The 14,323-nt window shown below is 57.1% G+C and overlaps 3 protein-coding genes across 10 annotated transcripts in view; 1 reads left to right on the top strand and 2 right to left on the bottom strand.

The window, feature by feature from the left end:
• The window catches only part of UVSSA (UV stimulated scaffold protein A), a 32,202-nt gene extending 31,224 nt beyond the window's left edge, over positions 1-978 (bottom strand). The window contains exons 1-3 of the mRNA XM_044913118.1: positions 969-978; positions 523-747; positions 336-415 (exon numbers count right to left, since the gene is read on the bottom strand). Of these exons, the coding sequence (XP_044769053.1) occupies positions 336-415; positions 523-747; positions 969-978 (315 nt within the window). The remainder of the gene's footprint in view (positions 1-335; positions 416-522; positions 748-968) is intronic.
• The window catches only part of CTBP1 (C-terminal binding protein 1), a 372,880-nt gene that overhangs the window by 258,766 nt on the left and 99,791 nt on the right, over positions 1-14,323 (top strand). The gene's annotated exons all lie outside the window — the stretch shown is intronic.
• MAEA (macrophage erythroblast attacher, E3 ubiquitin ligase) overlaps positions 7,480-14,323 on the bottom strand; it is a 33,750-nt gene continuing 26,906 nt past the window's right edge. For 4 of the 5 annotated variants that reach the window (XM_044913051.1, XM_044913050.1, XM_021677728.2 and 1 more), the window contains 5 exons: positions 12,890-12,966; positions 12,096-12,204; positions 9,532-9,665; positions 8,574-8,769; positions 7,480-8,223 (listed from right to left, as the gene is read on the bottom strand). In XM_044913051.1, the coding sequence (XP_044768986.1) occupies positions 8,128-8,223; positions 8,574-8,769; positions 9,532-9,665; positions 12,096-12,204; positions 12,890-12,966 (612 nt within the window). In that variant the 3' untranslated portion in view covers positions 7,480-8,127. The remainder of the gene's footprint in view (positions 8,224-8,573; positions 8,770-9,531; positions 9,666-12,095; positions 12,205-12,889; positions 12,967-14,323) is intronic. The other variant, XM_021677729.1, reaches the window with a different exon arrangement.

Here is a 14,323-nt window from a genome sequence, read left to right on the forward strand (position 1 = left end):
CGGGGGTAGGCGGGACGGTGGGGGGGGGAGGATGGGGAGGAGAGACGGTGTCCCGGGGAGGAGAAGGAGGGGAAGGCGGGGGAGAGACAGGGTCCTGGGAGAGGAAGAGGAGGAGGAGCGGGGGGAGGAGGGACGGTGTCCCAGGAAGAAAGCGGGCGGAGGCGCGGCGCGTCCTGGGGAGAAGGAGGGAAACAGTCCCGGGGACGAGGCCGGCCCTCAGAAAGGCCCGGCCCGGCCACAGCCCCTGCCGGGTATCGCGACGACCGCGACACCTACCGCGTACCAGGCCGCTCGCCTCGCCCCTCCCCTTCCGGCGGAGAACCCGCCCCTATCACGTGCCCCAATTCGCCACAGTCATTGGCTCGCCCTGGCACGGGCTGCGCGGGGACGAAGATCAGCGCGGCGACGACCGCACCTAGGCGCGACGCGACCGCTGTCACCTTAGCCCGCCCTTTCCGGCGGGGGCCCCGCCCACCTCCTGTCACGTGGCCCCGAGCTCGGCAGCCAGTGGCTCGCCCTGACCCTGGAAGCGCGAGCGCCGGGGCGGGGCCGAGGTCTGCGCGGTGACGCAGGCGCGCTCCCGGAGGGTCGGGACGGCCGAGGCGGGCGAGAAAAAGGAAGCGGGCGGGCGCAGGAAGTCCTTAAAGGAGCCGCGTGCCCGGGTGCCGGGGCAAGGCGGGGCAGACCCGAGGGGGGTGAGCCTGGTCTCCACGCCGCGGTCGCCCAGGAGTGTGGGATCCCCGGGCCCTGCCACCGCAACAGACAGGCCGAGATGGCCAGGGTGGGAGCCGGTGCGCGCTTCTCCCGCGGGCGCCGGAGACCCCGCCGCCCCGCGCCGCCCCGCGCCGCCCGCTGTCCCGAGGGGCCGAGGAGGAGGCGGCGGGGGGGTTCCCCCAGGGCCGGGGCCCGCACGACGTTCGGAGTTGGGTGACGTGAAAAGGGGCGGCTTGCGTGGCGGCCCCCAGCACCTGCCGGCATGCGGGGCCCTGGCAGTCCCTGACCCGCCGTCGGACGCCCGCGGGAGTCCGCGCAGCTCCTGGAGGCGGTCAGCTCGGGAGCCCTCGCCGTGCAGGCGAGGACGCCTCCGGGCGCTGGCCTGGGCGCCTGCCAGGCTTCGTCATTCCCAGGGACGGCCCGCGCCCCTGCCGGCTGAGCAGTGCAGGCCCCGCTGGCCTCGCCGGGGCCCCGCAGTCACTCGCTCCTCATGCAGCCCAGGCCCCGACTCGCGCGGTCCAGCCGCCCGTGCGCACCCCTGGGTACTGGGCAACCCCACCCGGGGAGGAGGGCCCTGGGGGTGATCCCCTCACCTCTCTGGCCTGCTGCACCTGAGGGTCCTCTCAGAGCCAGGCGGTGGCCTCACCCAGCCCCTGCTTGGAGCCTGCGCCCTGTGTGCCCCCCTCCCACAGGCTGGGTGGCCACCACCCCCTTTGGGTTTTGTCTCTGCCTTTTCCTCAGGAACGCCTGCCTCACCCCTAGGTACTGAGGCCCCCGGTGCTTGGGGCTCTTTGAGGGGGTCTCAGCAGGTGCTCAGAAAGCAGTTTGCATGTTTTCTAGGCTCTCAGATAGATGCAGAACCGGGTGAAGGCACCACAGACGTTGGCGCACTGGACTGTTACCTATCTGCACAAAAACATGCTGTTCCTGGGAAGAGCTGTGCATTTGCCCTGTGCCTCCTTCTCCTCCTGTGACACCTGTGTCCACCCAGGTGGCCTGTGATGTTTGTGTGGCCCAGTCCCGTCTCCTGCCTACACCCTCGGTGCAGCTGATGGGATGTCTGTCCTTCCACTTACTCAAGCCAGTGACCTGGGGGCCCATGGGCCCCTGCGTCCAACCTACTGGGGGACCCCCGTAGGCCCAGCAGCTGCCTGTCCCCCCACTTCTGCCCTCACACCCCTAGAGTCCACTCACCTCACAGCAGCCAGGATGAAACTGTCAGTGCTGCCCACCACCCGCCTCTCCAGCCCCGCTGCTTCCCTCTGTGGAGCCCTCTCTCCTGCCTGGAAGGCTGCTCCCAGCCCACCCTCGCCAGCCTTGTAATTAGCCCCCTCCCTCTCTCTTCTTAGGCAACTCTACTTCATCCTGCAGTGCTGACTCCCTATCACACAAGGTTCATAATCTTATTTTTTTGTTTTCTCTTTGCTCCCAGAACATATGCTCCATGAGAACAGGGATCTTTATTTTGTTTCATGACGTCAGGTACACAGTAGGTGCTCAGTATTGAATGTTAAATAAATAGAATTAGCCCAGATGAATGTATTGAGGCCTAGAGGATATTGTAGAAGAACCAACTGGGACTTTCAGAGATGAGGAAACCCAGTGGGACGCACAAAAACCCTTCCAAGGCACGTCAGAACCAGACCGTGGAAAAGCAGTGATGAAAAGCAGTGGAAGAGAAAGCGCAACATATAAATAGTTAACAAAGGTAAGAGAGCAGCGGACTTCTTGGTCAGAACATCACAAGCTCGAAGATGATGGCATGAAATCGTTAACGTACTAAAAGAAAAAAAACCTGTCAACCTGGATTGTATATGCAGTGAACTATCCTTCCCAACCTGAATTAGATTGAAATAGAACACTTTCAGACCAAGAAAAGCTGAGTGAATTCATCGCCAGCAGGTCTGCATGGAAGCATGCAGTAAATTCTTCAGATGAGGAAAATGCTAGCAGATGCAAACTTAGATCTATAAAAGCAGTGAAGACTGCTGTAATTGGCAAATGTGGGTAAATATAAGATCTATTTTGTTTCAAATTTCTTTTCTAAATCATTGCTCACTGAAAGCCTAACAAGGAATTGCAGGGTACAGAATACAGAACGTCTGTAGAAGTAAATATGTGGAAACAGTAGGGTGCAAAGGGCAGGAGGGAGAGAGGCCATAAGTTTCTCAGATTCCTATGTTTACATCAAGTGGTATCATATTTGAAGGCACCTGTGGTAAGTTAAAGAGGTACGCTGGACCAGAGCAACTACGGAGGTACAACAGCTAAGAAGTCAACAGAGATAACAATAACTTTTAGTCTAAAGACGGCGGGTAAAGACAGAAAAGATAACAGGACAGACGGGACAAACGGAAAAATCTGACAAGACCAGATTTAAATCCAGCAATAATCATCACATTAAATATCAGTAGTCTAGACACTTGCTCAACTGAAATGCAGTGATTGTCCAATTGGACTAAAAAGACCCAAGGGTATGCTGTCTACAAGAAACAGACTTCAAATTTAAGACTTGGGTTGGAAGCAAAAGGATCAAGAAAGAGCTGACATACGAACACTGAACAGATGAGGGCCAGAGTGGCTGGGCCAAGACAAAGTGGACTTTATGATAAGATGTTACCAGGGAGGGTGCTTGCGCCTAATAACAGAGATTCCAAATACATGAAGCAGAAGCTCACAGACGTAAAGGGGACATAGACAAATTCACCTGTAAGCTTCTAAGAACAAGTAGGGAAAAGATCAGTAAGGACAGGAGAGACTAGCTGCCCATCACGAACTTGACCTGCCTTGCACTTGCAGGGCACACCCCCGACAGCAGGCAGATGTTCTCTTGCAGTGCATATGGAACACTTACCAAGGCAGGCATAAAACAAACCCATAAGTTTGAAAGGATTGAAACCATATGGAGTAGATTTTCTAACAATTAAATTAGAACTTAATAACAAAAAATATCTGGAAAGTCTCCCAAATATTTGAAAATTAGCTAACAGGCTTCTATAATCCATGGGTCAAAGGGGAAAAAAAAATCACAATGGAAATTATAAAATATTTTGAACTGCATGAAAATGAAAACATTAAAATGGGATGTTTATATTAGAAAGGAAAGGCCCCAAAGCAGTAATCTAATCTTCCCCTTAAGAAGCTAGAAAAAGGACAATTAAACCTAAAATAAGCAGGAGGAAGAAAACAATAAAGAACAAAAATAAATTACATAGAAAACAGGCAAATAGGGAAAAATCAAAGACCGAAAGGTGGTTCTTTGAAATGATCCATAAAATTGATAAGCCTCTAGGTAGTTATCAACAGAAAAGAAGAAATAAACGACCAATATCAGGAATGAGAGGGGACATCACTACAGATCCTACAGACGTTAAAAAGTAATAGAGTACGTTGTGAACAACTTGCTCAGCAAAGTACTAGCAAGTCAGATCCAGCAATACATTAAGACCTACACCATGACCACCAGAGGCTTATCTCAGGAACAGAAGGTTTGTTCAACTGCTCAAAGCCAATCACCAATTGTGTAGTTCTCTGTGTCACCCTTATCAGAACAAAGGAGAAGAGCCTTATGGTAATCTCATTAGATGAAGAAAAGAATATTTGACGAAATTCAACATGTCCTCATGATGGTAACTCAGGAATGAGGAGTAACTTCCTCAACCTGATAATTGCACCTATGAAAACCTAGAGCAGACATGGTCCTTCATGGTAGAGAGGACGCTTTCCCTGGAGATCGGAAACAAGACCAGGACTCCATTCTTACCCTCCTAGTTCACACTCTGCTGCAGACTTTTAGCCACACAATAAGGGGAGAAAAAGAAATGAAAGGCATAGAGATTAGACAGGAACAGGCAAAATGGTCTTTATTTGCAGATGTTACAACCGTGTACATAGAAAAGGCTTTATAACATACCAAAAAGCTACCAGAACAAATGAGCTCAGAAAGGTCACAGGACACAAGATCAATATACAAAACCAATGATATGTCTATATGTTACCACACTGGAACAATTGGGAAGTTAAATTTAAAAATCACACTGACAATAGCAGTAAAATGATGAGATACTTAGGATGAACAAAGTGCGTTGAGAACTGTAATGTAGGTGAGGTCTGGATACAGAAAACACCCTATTCACAGGCTGGTGGCCTCAATATGGTCACGATTTTTAAGTCCCTGTTGTGGGCTGGACTGTCCCCCTCACCCAAACTCATGTTGAGGCCCTGACCCCCATGCTGACTGTATTTGGAGGTGACTAAGTTCACATGAAGTTATGAGATGGGTCCTCATCCGACAGGACTAGTGTCCTCATAGTAAGGCTGTCTTTCCACACCTACAAAGGGAAGGCGGTCCGCGAACCAGCAAGAGGCTAGCAACCAATCTACTTCTGGCTTCCAAAACTGTGAGAAAATGTTTTTCTGTTGTTCAAGCACCCCAGTCTGTGGTGGTGTTATGGCAGCCTGAACAGACTAAGACAGTCCCCAGATTGATCTATAGATTCAATGCGATTCCAATTAAAATCTCAGCAAGCTGAGATTTACAAGCTGATTCCAAAACTTATGTGGAAATGCAAGCAAACAGTCAAAACAATTTTGAAAAAGCAGAAACTACATAGAACAAAAAGAGCTTATTTGTACTTTAAAGCTGCAGTGACCCAGATGCTGGGGTGTTGGGGTGAGGACAACCCTAGGGCAGCTATGCAGAGGAGAGTATCCAGAAATAGACTGAGAGAACTACAGCCTGGGGATTTAGCATTATTTGATGGAGACAAAAAAGCCTTCAACAAATGATGTTGGAACGACAGGAGGAACACATGGGGGGAAATGGTCCTCAGCCTGTTCCTCACACCACACACGTTCACTGCAACGGGTTACAAACCTAAACAAAAGCTAAAACTAAGTCTTCTAGAAGACAGAGGAGAATATGATTCGGACCTTGGAACGGGCAAATATTTCCCAGAACACAAAAAGTCATGAGCCATAAAAGAAAAAGTTAACTGAACTTTACTAAAAATAAAACCTCTGCTGGTCAAGTAATAGGCAATAAAGTGCAAATACACGTATCAGACAAAGGATCTCTGCCCCAGATATATAAAGCATTTCTACAAGGAAAATAAAAAGCTCATCCAATAAAAAATGGACAGAAGACTTGAACAGTTACAGGACTAAACTACTCAGCACATCGGAAGGAGCTCAGCATCCTTGGCCACCAGGGAAACACACAGTAAGCCCGCAGAGAGGTGCCGGCACATACCCACCTGAGCAGCTAACGCAAAGAATGACTCCACCAGGTGCTGGCAAAGATGCGGACGAACTGGAACACTCACACACTGCCCACGGGCACGTACACCGTTACCAGCACTTTGGGAAAAGCCTTGGCAGTTGTGAAAGTAAATGTATCGCAGCAGCATGACTCAGTTATCCTACCACCAGACATTTACTCAAGAGAAATGAAAATAATGTCCACGAAGAACTGTTCCAGCAGCATTCATAGCAGCTTGAGTTATAGGAACTAGAAACGACACAAACCCAATGTCCACCGAGGGGAGAACGGACAGCTTGTGGTGCACGTGGCGTGGATTACTCCTCAGCGATGCAGGACCACGGACACATGTAGCCACGGGGATGCACCTGAGGCAGCTGCTGAACCAAGTCAGGCACAAAGGAGCACATCGTCTGTGTTTTGATATATACAAGGGCAAGGCTGACCACCTGTGCTGAGAGAAGTCCCAGTGATGATTGTATAGCGGGGTGTAGATCGTCTGGGAGGACAGAAGGTACAGCCTCCTGGGCTCTGGGAACGCCGTCTACCTGGGCTTGGTGCTTATACCTGGGACATTTATCAAAACTCATCCCACTGTTTCTTGAGGGCCAGTGTATTCCGATGGGTACAACCGCTATGTCAGTTAAGACCCTCAGGGAGCCAACAGCCAACAGAATGTCTCAAGTCTGAGATGCCCGCCCAGTGCCAAGCGCTGGTGGGGACGCAGGGCAGGTGGAGCTGCGTCCAAGGTGGGTGGGTGTGGGCTAGTACAAGCGCTTTGGCCAACCGGCCGTCCGTGTCTACTGAAGTTAACGTGGGACCCAGCAGCTCCACTCAGAACATGGGTGTCCGGCAAGTCCCATGTGAGCTCGTTTGTGGCAGCTTCATCTGCAAACAGCCCAAACCTCCCCAGCATAGCCGGGACCAATTGCTATGCTCAGCTCACCCTGTGGCTGCCCGCGGCTGCCCCACAGCTGAGCGGCTCCCCCCATGGACGTGGTCCCCAGAACGGACCAGGAGGGGACCTGAGGGCAGGAGTGGTGTGTGTGGCTACATGCACGTGCACACATGCAAGTGTCCTCACGACGTTGGGAAGGAAAAGGGGAGGCGGCACAGATGACGGTCAGAGTGAGGCCGGGGGGCCAGGGCTGCATGGCGGGAAGGAGCCGCTGCCTCCCCGCACCCACCCAGTGCTCTGAGCAGGGGCTCAGCCTGTGGGCCAGGTGCTCACTGGCCGCCGGAGGCCACGTGCGCTGGCGCGTCAGGGGAGACCCCACTCGGAGGGCCCAGCCACACTGGCTTCCCCTAAAGCAGAGCACAGCGCCCCCTGTGGGCGCTGGAGCAGGACTCTGGGGTGGGGCAACGTGGGGGCCCCAGGACCCACCCTGCCGCGTGGCCGCAGACCGGGGGGCCTGGGGTGAGCAGACACCAGCGAGGGCGTTAGAATGCACAGCAGCTTCTACCTCACACAGACATAAGAAATAGAAAACCCTTTTATTAACAGGTTTTACATTTACAGTTTATTAGCTAATCAACATCAACATGCAAAAATAAGCGCTAAATACAAACCTCTACGGGATGGTTTTGTGTAAACTACAATGGTTCATCTGATTTGAAAAGTCATCGGTGGTTACTCGGACTGAACTACTAGTTTCTGTAACGAACAGCATTAGATCTACAGTTACGGAGCCGTCGGCAAGGCCTCTGCAGAACTCGGTCCAGTGGATTTCCACGTGAATACATTCTCAAGCAGGAAATAAGGCGCACGAATGACGTGACATTGAACCTAGCACACCCTAAGCCCCCCCAGGGCGGTGCAGGTGCAGCCCCAGGTGCAGCCCCAGGTGCAGCCCTGTGGGCCGCCGGGCGGGGCGGGACGGGCGGGAGGAGGCGGGGTCGGGGGCGCGGGAAATAACCGCCTCCTGTTTCCGAAGCGGCCGAAGCTCCCTCAGCGGCGGCGGGAAGGTCTCTCTGAAAGGGGAAGGCGGCAGGTAGCTCACGCGCTTCGGAGTCCTACCAGCGGAAAGGCTGTCCCCAAGCACAGACGTGCGGATCCGACTCCTCCCTTCCTAGGAGTACCCATCGGCGCTCACTGATCTTTGGTCGCAAGAAACAGAAACGCAGGCGGGCGGGGGCGCGCGGGGCGGCCCGGCCTACATGATGTACACCTTCTCGGCTTGGGAGAAGTGGAACACTTCTTTGGTCCTCGGGCAAACGACTTTGTCATCTTGACGGATAGACAACAGAGACTGAAAAACAATGGGGGGGGGTGCGGCGCATGAGCACACGGACCGCGCGCGGGACCTCTCCAAACGCTGCCTCGGGAGGCCCGCCTGCCTGCGCGCCCTGAACCTGAGGCTTCTCGACCGCCGCCCGGCTCTCCAGGGGCAGCGCAGGGCCGAGCCGCCCACAGCTGGGGACCGCGCCCGGGGACCACACCCCGCACCCCGCACCCCACACCCAGCGCAGCTGCCAGGCACCTGGTGCAGACCCTTAGGACGGCCAGGCCCACCGCCAGCCGCCCTCCCCTTCCGCCCCACCCCTTCCTGCTCCCGCCCCCCACCCCCACCCCCACCCCGCGGCCCCCAAGGCCCCTCACGTTGTAGCCGTAGACGTAGCCGTTGGGCAGCATCATGGGCGGGTTGTTCTCGTTCATCACGTCGCCCGAGATCTTGCAGACCAGGCGGGAGTTGGCGCAGTGGGCCATGGGCAGGGGCTGCGCCAGCTTGTTCAGGGAGCGGCTGCACACGGGGCAGTCGGGGCTCTTGGAGCTGCCGTCCTCCTTGTAGCACTGTCTGTGCTCGGGTTAAGGAAGGGTCTGGGGGGGGTGGGGGGGCACCGTGCAGGCTGAGGCCACCCAGGCTGCATGGCAGAAATCAAGCCACAGCAAACACCGCATCCAGCAGGAAAATGGTCTGAAGCCAGTGCCCCTCCCAGCCGGGGGACTCCGCCGCCCCCGCCCCTGTGCACCTGCCACGTTCTCACACACCTGAGCCCACGCTGGGTCCCATCACACAGATGGCCACGAAAGCCAACAGCCCAGGGTCCCACCGGGCCCACATGCCGCACTCGAGAGGGACCTTCGGGTGCTGGGGTCCCAACCCCGCGGCTCTCCGGCAGCAGGGGAATGGCCGCTGTGCCACACACATTTTCAAAGACACTGGACCGGGGGCAGCCAGGGCTCAGAGCAAAAGAAGTTTGAGAGGACTCTCAGGAATCCCACAGGGAAACTTCCAAAAGGTGCCCAGTCCCAACTGCCAGAAGGTACGCCAACACCAGCCTCCGACCCGCGAGCAGTGTGCCAGGCAGCGTCTGGGACTGCGTGAACGCTCAGCGAGGCTGCGTGCAAAGGTTTCCACAGACCAAGGGGAGAGGCTCAGCCCCACCCCCACCCCGAGGGCCTGAGACGGAGACCCCACAACACAAACCAAGAGCACAGGTCTCAAGGTGGGGGGGGTGCAGCACCTGCTTGCTCGCTGGAGGGCAGAGGACCCCAGACAGGGACCACGGCTAAGGAGGGTGGAGCACGTGGGCGCCCTTGCCCGCCAGAAGGATACGGTGTCTTTATCGCCGAGAGGCCGGCCTGCAGCGTGAGGGTGAACACAGAGTTGTTCCCCAGCTGGTGTAGCCGGTAGTTGTCGTACCGGAACTGCTGGATCAGCATCCGCCACCGGGCGGGGTCCAGCAGGTCCTGGAAGAGACAGGGCAGAGCGGTGCTGGGGACGGCACAGTGCCGTCCCCGACAACAGCACACAAGAAACCCTTCCCACGCCGGCCCGGGCCCCACGAACCCGCGCCCACCGGCCACAGAGCAGTGCGGGGCGCCTGCAGCCTGGACTCCCGAGTCCGCGTAAGGACCGCCGCCACGTGGTCTGCATGGACACAGATGCTCAAGGGTTGGGGGGCCTGTGGCCTCACGGCAGGAAGGGAACACAGTGGGCCGAAGAACAGCACTGAGGTCTCGGGGGGAAAAGTCTCACTCCAGAACCTCAGGCCTGGTCAATGTGTGTCCCGGGCTTCCCAGGTTCAGAGTCAACAAGAGAAGGGAGAGGAGGGCGCATGCCAGCAAGAGGGAAACTGCACGTCAAGCACTGGGGTCAGGGCCCCACATTGAGGGAGGAAGCGTGGGCACCCCCGTTCAGCGGGGCTCCACGGGCAGACATCACGCGGAACTCCAACATTACAAAAACACAACTTTAATGTCGTTTTTATCGAAGCAAAGTCCACAGAGGACCAAGCCCAGAGTCCAGAGGCTCCGCATCCCCCCTCCCTGAGACCCCTGGCCTTGGGCCTCTGGTGCGGCCACCTCTCCCTGACCAGGGCACGTCGTCCTGCTTCTCGTGTGACCCACTGAGACACACCTGCCACAGGGGGTGAGGCTCTGTCCCCGCCCCAGCACTGCCCTTCAGGGTCCCGTGCCCCCACCCGGCGCCATCCCCTCTGTGTGCACCCTGGCTTCCTCCGGTGTGCCGTCCGTGTCCAGGTACGAGGCTGTGTGTCGATGGGCTGTGCCTGTCCCCCGCTGGCCTTGGCTCCACAACGGCTGCGTGGCTTCTCTTCACGCCGCCTCGGTGCCTCCGAGGGCCGGCCCTCCGGCTCTGACGGAGCACTGGCCTCGCTCTTCGCAAGTGGGACGCCTCACTCCCCAGGGCAGGCCCTGACTGCACCTCTCACAAAGCTTCTCCAGAGCAGGGAAGAGAGACCGAAGAGGCTGCCAGCTGAAGTTCGGTCTCACTCCGGCAAGATCCCTGTGGCCGGAGGGCTGATTACAGGACGTTCCGACACCACAGAGCTGTGTTGAGTCCAGGCTCGGGGGACACGCTTCCAGCCGCCCTGCAGACGGCCTGCGGCCGAGCACTCCAGCCAGCGGGGGTGCCCCTGGGCAGAACCCACCATCACGGCTCAGGGAACAAGCCCGGCTCAGCCCACAGGGAAAGCAGTTTACTTCAGTCCTTCTGGGGGACGGGCTGGCAGCCGGGGACGACACCGTGGTTGAGCGTCTTGTGTCCCCCACTGTTGACGCTGTCAGCAGGTGGACCTCCGGGCCCACAGGGTCCTGAGGGTGGGGTCTTCAGGAACTAGTCTCCTCATAAGAACACACAGGAGGAAGAGCCCCCCGCAACCTTGCCAGTGCCCTGATCTCGGGCTTCCCGACCCGAGCCTGTGGGATTCTGTCACAGCAGCCCAGACAGACGACAGAAAACTGAGGGGGGGACTGAGCCACAAACACCTAAGACGTGGACGCGGCTGGGAGGGCCCCAGTCTCCAGCGAGAGCGGGCCTGTCATAGGTGGCAGAGAGCCCGGCCGCAGCGGGGGAAGGCGGTGCCTGTGTGCGAGGACACTGGACCTGGGGCTGCAGCGTCCCAGGCAAGCGGCTGGAGGTGCACCTAGCTTCCTGCAAGCCTTTCCACTAAACGTGCGGACAGAAAACGGACCTCAGGGTGGGACTGCTCGTCTAAAGAAAGCAAAACTTGATGATCTGGAAACTTCCATCTGTGTTGCGAAAAACGAGAAAGCTGCTCAGAGAGAACACTAAGGTCAGAGCCACACGAGCCTTTCTAAGGACACCAGGGCGGGCGTGACCAAGGGCTGATGGCCAAGGGGCCCCCAAGGGCGAGGAGCCAGGAGGAATGGGGGAAGACTATCCTAACTCCTAGGTTCTCCAGGACGGCACTGTGAGCAGTTCAGCTGCAAACATCTGACAGTTTTCAAGACAAGGGAAGAAGGACCCCAAAGGCGGATCAGAGATTACCAGGGCTGCCCCGAGGTTTCCAAAGGGGGGCCGGACACCGGACACACTGCCCTGGCAACGCCGAGCAGGCTGGCTAGTGATGCTGCGTGACCATGCCCGCCCAGACCCCACGTGGACCCCCAAGGCCAAGGGGAGCAGGGGAGAGAGGACGGAGGTCAGGAAGAACACTGGCAGCGAGGGAGACAGGGAGGGCGACAGGTGGAGGCACTCAGAGCTGAAGTCCCTCCTAGGCTGAAACCTCTCATGTGCGGTTCTGATCCAAGCTCCTCACCGGCAACAGGGAGCAAGAAGACGGCAAAAGCCCACATGGTGTGCTGGTCACACGCCCAGGCCCTCCCCAGCCCCGGGGGCCCACAGGCATGGCTTACCTTGTAGGGCGAGATGTGCGTGTCTGGTGGGAAGGCCAGCATGCCCATGACCTGGCGGACCTCGTCCAGCTGGCTCCCTTCGGCCTGACTGAAGTGCTTTCTCGCGTGTCTAGAAAACATTTCAGGTCGTCTGAGTTTGCCTTTTTACCTTCAAGAATCTATGCGCAGCACATGCCACACCCTCAGTACCAAGTAAGCCCCATCTCGTGTGACCTGGGCCAGGGTCTGCCACAGCGAGGCGAGGCAAGGGTCCCCCTCCTCAAGGGGAACAGGGAGGGGGACGAGGCTCGAGGCACCAAGCACAGAACCCCATGCAGAAAACACCCAGAGGCAGTGGCCCAAGCCCTTCCAAGTGACCCTGGTGGACGTGAACCCAAACCCCGACAACACAGCCCTGGGAGGACCCAGAGACAGTCCGGTTCTCCCAGTGCTGCAATAAGTCCCCATCCAACTCTCAGAGACACAGAGCCCACCCTCCACCCCTGGGGTGCACAGACTGGGCTCGAGCCGGGCCTTCCTGCACTGCCTGCACCTGAGAGGGAACCCATGCTCCCATACCCGCATACCAGCCTCCTTCCCAAAGGCTCCCCCTGCCCACCCCAGGGCCAGCACCGTTCTGGGGTGGGTGGACACAGCCGTAGAACCAGGGGCCCTGAGCCCACATGTTAAGTCGGCCTCGTGCTCTCTGTCCGGTCAGGGCAGACCTGCTGGACACTCCACACTTCATCCCCTAGAGCCCTTCAGAAGGCCTGCCCCATGAAGTCAAGGAGGCCATCTGCCCCCTCTCCACGTACCTCACGGCGTCTAGTCTCTTGTTCTGCCGGATGAGCTCAATGAACTCCTGAATCCTCAGGCTAAACTCCAGGCAACTCTGGGGGTAAAGACAAGACCAGGCTTGGGGAGGGTCGCCACAGAGCCATGCCCACGGGCTGACCCCTCCAGACCAGCTGGACACTGCACACTCCGCCAAGAAAGCTTAGAGCCACCGGGGAGGTGGGTCTGATACCCAAACTGTAACTTCAGCCTGCAGTCAACGCTCTCCTGGCTCTGACGGCACCCGGGCCCAGCGCTCTTGCTGCAGCAGGCCCTGAGCGCGTACCCACCGGCCAGGCGTGGGAACGAGTCACCCGGAGGAGGCTGCAGGGCGTCAGCAATTTGGAGGGCGTGAGACGTGACTTCCCACGTGAAGCAAGGGAGCCCAAGAAGACAAGTTTCCAACCCCTTTACGAGGACCAAGCAGCTCTCTGGGTTCTGTCTCAGGGTCATAAAGGTATAAAAGCATGGGGACGTGCCCTCAGAGCCTCAGATGGCCTCAGAACCCCGTGTGGCACATTCCACCCTGACCTGCTCTGGGAGAGGGAGGCCAGCCCCAGCGTGAGGCCCTGACCCTGGTGGGAGGAGAGGCTGCTGGGAGGTGGCGCCTCACAGAGAAGTGGGAGCGGGAGCAAGGCACGCAGAGCCGGTGAGAGAACCCAGGTCCCTGAGCAGGGACGCGGGGTGGGGATGAGGTGGGGAGAGTCCGCAGGGACGCCTGGGGAGAATGTTCCAGGCAGAGGAAGAGCCAGTTCAAAGGCCCTGGGGAGTGGGCGGAACCAGGAGGAGCGCAGAGCTGGTGAGAGCCGTCCGAGCACACAGCAGAAGCCCCAGGGTTTGTGGAGGGCGCGAGGGTGCGAGAGGTCTGGGGCAGCGGCTGCTAGAGGACGCATTGCTGTGCCAGTCGGCTGCGTGTCTGACAGGCATCTGTCCAAACACGGCATGTGCGGCTCTGAGGGGACGCTAGCAGGGTGCACCACCAGCGGGATCATTTGTATGGAAGCCCCAATGCTAACTCTGCAACCGTAGCCATGTCAGTCCAATTTGGGTTCAAACTCTTGTGGCTGGGGATGGGGGAAAGCAGGCAAAGTTAACTTTCGTAACCTAAGACGAAAACTGGATTATTTTACAAAGATGATAATTTAGAAAACACTAGGTATTTCCAGCCAGATACAGAATACGTGGAATTAACAGAACAAGAAAAAAATCTCTGCGTTTTCCACTCATTTGCCATTTTGCCTTCCACAGCACCTGGATCACAAGATGACGTGGACAGATAGCCTACGAGGCAAGTCTGTCAGTCAAGCCCAAACGTCTAACCCTTACGCTCAGGTTTACCAGTCACGTGGACGGTTCCCACCCGAGCCTCCAAGCGTGTGCACTGGCATTCTGATGAAGCAGCTCAGCCAGGCCCC

The sequence above is a fragment of the Neomonachus schauinslandi genome, chromosome 2 (genome assembly GCF_002201575.2).
Source record: "Neomonachus schauinslandi chromosome 2, ASM220157v2, whole genome shotgun sequence".
In the NCBI taxonomy this organism is placed as follows: Eukaryota; Metazoa; Chordata; class Mammalia; order Carnivora; family Phocidae; genus Neomonachus; species Neomonachus schauinslandi.